This window comes from Azolla caroliniana, unplaced genomic scaffold (assembly GCF_043228905.1).
Source record: "Azolla caroliniana isolate FFs.n. ecotype wild unplaced genomic scaffold, voAzoCaro1.0.p SCAF_6, whole genome shotgun sequence".
NCBI lineage: Eukaryota > Viridiplantae > Streptophyta > Polypodiopsida > Salviniales > Salviniaceae > Azolla > Azolla caroliniana.
This window is the reverse complement of record NW_028230441.1, coordinates 6,304,481-6,309,137: the sequence shown is the minus strand read 5'-3', so window position 1 is coordinate 6,309,137 and position 4,657 is coordinate 6,304,481. Positions and strand designations below refer to the sequence as shown.

Here is a 4,657-nt window from a genome sequence, read left to right as displayed (position 1 = left end):
TCTCTCTCTCTCTCTCTCTCTCTCTATGGACGCTAAAAGTATCTCTCATTAATAGAGCGTAATATAAGTGTGTGTGTAATATGTCTGTGTGTGCTTAATTAATATTATAGCTGCACCACCCCCCCTCCTCTCTCTTTCTCTGCCTTTAATGGGCTTGATTGATGGATGCCCTCCCTTTTATTTGCCTGGAAGCCGGCACTTTCTCTCTCGACACATATATCATCATATATGGAGCTTCATTTTGGGATCATTGCCATACGAAAATAAAGAGAACAGAATGAGCTGGCCACCAGCACAGACCCAAACAAAACACAGCTTTTCCCCCCCTTATATCACACCCCCCCTCCCTCCCCAATTCCCTTCCAATTCCCGCCCTTAACCAACACATTGCTACTACTACTACTACTACTACTACTACTGTAACTACTACTATACACCAACTACCCTTCATCTCCTTCCTTTCTTCACCTCCTTCCTGCACATATGCATATGTATGCATATAATTATACACAGACACCCAGGTCTCTTGCACTTCGGCCAATTTGCAACCGCACACTCCGGCTATGCCGCAGATCCGCATCGAAGCAAAGAAGAAAGGACGAAGACTCTCTCTGTATGCATTCAGTACAATCGTAGCCTTAGGAATCTAAGCTGTCATTCATAATACCTTCACGATCAGTTAAACGAATTAAATAGCGACTATAAATAGAGACTGGCTTTCGATTCGAGGGGGAAGGGGGGGTTCCATCGATCGATCGATCACATCACCACCATGCAGCGCCTTGGGCACTTACATCTTAATCATCAAAGATCATCCGTGGGGATTCCAACTGTCAAGTCCCCCGAGGGGAAGGGGCTCCGCTTAGCTCGCGCTCTGCACCGCGGCAGGACTCGCCTGCATACACTAAACAAGGCTAACACCACTCGGACGGTCGTAAGCCAAGCCGGCTTCCATAACTCCGGCAATGGTGCGGCCTCGGGGGGCTCTCCCCGTATAAATGGCGTAAATGGACGGCCACATCCCATCACGATCGATCCTGCCCATCAATCCCCACCAGCTAGCCAGCTGATTCTCCACACCTCCTCCAGTGATGACCATCATGAGCCGGCCACCACCATTGCCGCGCCCACCGTCATCGCTCTCATAATCAACGACACCGAATCCACACATTTGCAGCGGACCGTGGCCATCCTGGGCGTCATTGTGGCCGCCATTCTGTCCGCCGTGGGCGGGCCCCATCACCACAAGGAGAGCCTACTCAGCCCCAAGAAGATCCACCACCTCAATTCCTCCACCTCCACCAACATTAGTAGCAGCAGTACTAATCATGCTTCCACTGCATCATCGGCTGCAGAATTAGTGGCAACGGGTAGTGGCCAGTCCCAACAAGCTGGCGGCACTGTGCCATCATCATCATCTCATGTGCCCGCCGTGGGGATGCTACCTGCTGTGTCCATCGACTCACTCCGCAGAGGTAGGCTCGTCGAGAACGGATGCGTTTACCGGCAGACGTTCGTGATCCGTTCGTATGAAGTGGGCTTCGATCGCACTGCCTCCATCGAAACCCTGGCCAATCTCTTCCAGGTATAATTTTGATGAGAATTGGCCTTTCTTCAACCAAAATCCCAATGGTATATAGTATAGTATACTTGTGAGTATTGTGAATTATATGTAACTCATCCGTTGATCTCCCTGTCTCTCAGGAAACAGCTCTGAATCATGTGGGAATGGCGGATTTTGTGGGCGATGGCATGGGAACAACCCATGCCATGATGAGGAGTAGGCTCATTTGGGTTGTCACCAAAATGCACATCGAAGCCGTGGATTATCCTGTCTGGTATACTACTACTACTACGAAAGCCATTATTTTCCATATCTATCAGCCTAATCCCCCCTGTCTTGTGTAGTGAACTAATTTATTCGATCGAGTCTATCCGAAATGCCTGCCCTTGTTATTGGCTCCCTTTAGTAGTCATGCCTTAAATATCAATTCGCTTCCGGAACCCCCTTAAATACCAATTCGCTTTGTCATAATTAATCTTCACTGTATCGATTAATAAATGCCTTTTATGTTTATCCTTCATTTTATCTGTAATCTTCACCAATATACCACACATTAATATAGCTTCCTTTTCTCTACGCCACTCAACTCTCTAAATTGATCGATATAATTTTCACAGGGGCGATGTGGTGGAGATCGATTCATGGGTGAGTGGATCAGGAAAGAACGGTATGCGCCGGGACTTCTTAGTGAGGGATTACCTAACCGGCCATATCAGAGCAAGAGCAACCAGGTATTAATCTTCTCTAGAATTACTAATAGCTAGCTAACATATAATCATCGTACAAAATGCATCTATGTTATCAACATCCATATATACTGAAAGATCAATAGTCATTAAGAACCTGTATAAGTAACTCACTTATACCAATTTTATCAACATCCATATATACTGAAAGTTCAAGATTAATTAAGAACCTATATAAGGAACTCACTTGCTGCTCTTGCTGCTGATGGTATTCAGCCATTGGGCCATGATGAATCAAGATACACGAAGGCTATCGAAGATGCCAGATGATGTTCGTGCAGAGATATCACCCTACTTCATTGAAAGAAGCGTAATGATTAACAATGACACCAAAGATGAGTCGGAAGTATATACTTGCCAGCGGATTACGAAGCTCGACAACTCCGCCCCTTACATCAGATCGGGTCTCGCAGTATGTATAAATTGTTCATTCAAGCCTTTTGATCTGTTGCATGTTAAAATCTAGGTCTAGTTATATCCGTAGGCTGATAATCTATCCTTAATCTGGATGTGCTACAGCCCAGGCTTCACGACATGGACATGAATCAACATGTAAACCACGTGAAATACATCAGCTGGGTTTTGGAGGTAATTATTAAAGTTCTCTGATGAACTGGATTAATGATTAGGTTATGTAATGTTGAGCAGTACTCATGAATATTAATACAAGAAAAATGCTATGTGCTGTGATCAATGGAACAGAGTATTCCGCAGTCTTTTCTGGTGGCACATGAATTGATGGGCATGACATTGGAGTACAGGCGAGAGTGCAATCACTCCGATGTGCTCTCGTCTTTGGCATCGCCTGACAATCCCGAAGACCTCGCAGGACATTTCGTGGAAGAGCTACAGGCAGCAGCAGAACACAAAGTGGAAGTGGCAGATCTGCAGCAGCAATCAGCAGCCTGCACCAATACCACATCTGCTAGTAGCTCAGTTAGTACAGTTAACAACTCTAATGGCACAGTGGATCATCAGATTAACATGAACAAGGGGAAGCCACCCATGATCCATTTCACGCACCTGCTCCGTCTTCAAGACGACACGACAGAGATCCTCCGCGGTCGCACATCGTGGAGACTGAAGAAGCCACGCTCTTCTTCTGCTTCGCACAGATAGCAGTAGCTGCCTCAGAACTCTTCATCAGATCGAATTTGTTAAATCTTATCATATAAGATCAAACCACATTTCACCTTAAAAATATATATATATATATATATTATACATATATAACTTTATATATTAAGCCATCTTCCAAATAAACTCCGGATGAAACATATGAAGATTTGTTCATTTATTTATTTATTTCATTTATTTATTTATCTGATGGGATCTGCAGCTATTCAATTTGTTGTATAAGTAATGGCCCCTTCTTGAGCGTGGTTGTATAGATTACAACCACAACCTTTGTTCAAAACATTTAATGTAAATAAACTTGTCCAAACTCTGTTCATTATCATCACTCTAATTCAATACTCTTCAGCAGCTTCTTCATGGTGAGCTTGTACTATCTCCAGTATTATCTGCATGATCGACATATAGTTCTGTATTCTAGTCTGCAAGTATCCACATATGTGGAGCTTCCAACACGTAAGTAATCTATTACTAATAAGCATCCAGGCAGCTGATTTCAGGAATGATATGCTGGCCTGATCTCGTGACTGTGATCTGCCACATGATGATTACTACTCATGCTCGATAACCACAATTCCATACTGTAATGGACGCAACTAAGTCATTGATGAAGCAACAGGATGCATGCAGTAACTTCGTTGCTCTCTAAAGATCAGCCTGTTTCCATGACCATCAAGCAGAAGTGGGATGGTTTGCAGAATTGGATGGCTACCTGCTGCATCTCTATCAAAGATTGTATACTATACTACTACTATACTGTGTCTTTGTACATGTAATAATGTGTCTTTGTACATGTAATAATATCCCAGCTGAAGTTATGAAATCAGTAAAATGCCCGTCTCCGTTTTTCAAACTCCCAAACATTTTGTCTTCTCTCTCTCTTTTGGTAAAAGCACACAATTATATTAATTATATGTAAAATCCACTTAGTTACAAGACTTCTTACTCTCCTCTACCCATCACATGCCTGTGTAGGGAGAGGGACGTTCTCTAATGCTACTAAAAAGCCTAAATATGCATTTGAGGAAATGATCCTCACATGCTCTAACATCCAAAAATTTCACATGAGAATAGGGATCGGCAACGGTTCGGTTTACGCTTAGTTGGTTTGGCTTGATCCAGGCCAAACCGGCTAAGCCTAAACCATTTACGGGATCTCAAACTTGAGCCGAGCCGGTTCACAAATTGGTTTAGGCTAAACCGGTTTAGTTAT

At 43.7% G+C, this 4,657-nt stretch overlaps 1 protein-coding gene across 1 annotated transcript; it reads left to right on the top strand.

Moving 5' to 3' along the window:
* The first annotated feature begins 459 nt into the window (after window positions 1–459).
* LOC147862848 (oleoyl-acyl carrier protein thioesterase 1, chloroplastic-like) lies at window positions 460–3,754 on the top strand. Its single transcript, XM_087321088.1, has 6 exons — window positions 460–1,585; window positions 1,705–1,838; window positions 2,182–2,295; window positions 2,527–2,722; window positions 2,830–2,898; window positions 3,013–3,754. The coding sequence occupies exons 1-6, from the start codon at window positions 773–775 to the stop codon at window positions 3,427–3,429; spliced, it is 1,743 nt and encodes a 580-aa protein (XP_087177214.1). The 5' UTR covers window positions 460–772; the 3' UTR covers window positions 3,430–3,754.
* The last annotated feature ends 903 nt before the right edge of the window (window positions 3,755–4,657 follow it).

Bases quoted from the DNA above. Each gene is read 5' to 3' on its own strand.
- LOC147862848 (XM_087321088.1), top strand. From the start codon at position 773: ATGCAGCGCCTTGGGCACTTACATCTTAATCATCAAAGATCATCCGTG. The intron at 2,296-2,526 runs GTATTAATCTTC...GATGGTATTCAG, and splicing joins ATCAGAGCAAGAGCAACCAG to CCATTGGGCCATGATGAATC. The intron at 2,723-2,829 runs GTATGTATAAAT...GATGTGCTACAG, and splicing joins ACATCAGATCGGGTCTCGCA to CCCAGGCTTCACGACATGGA.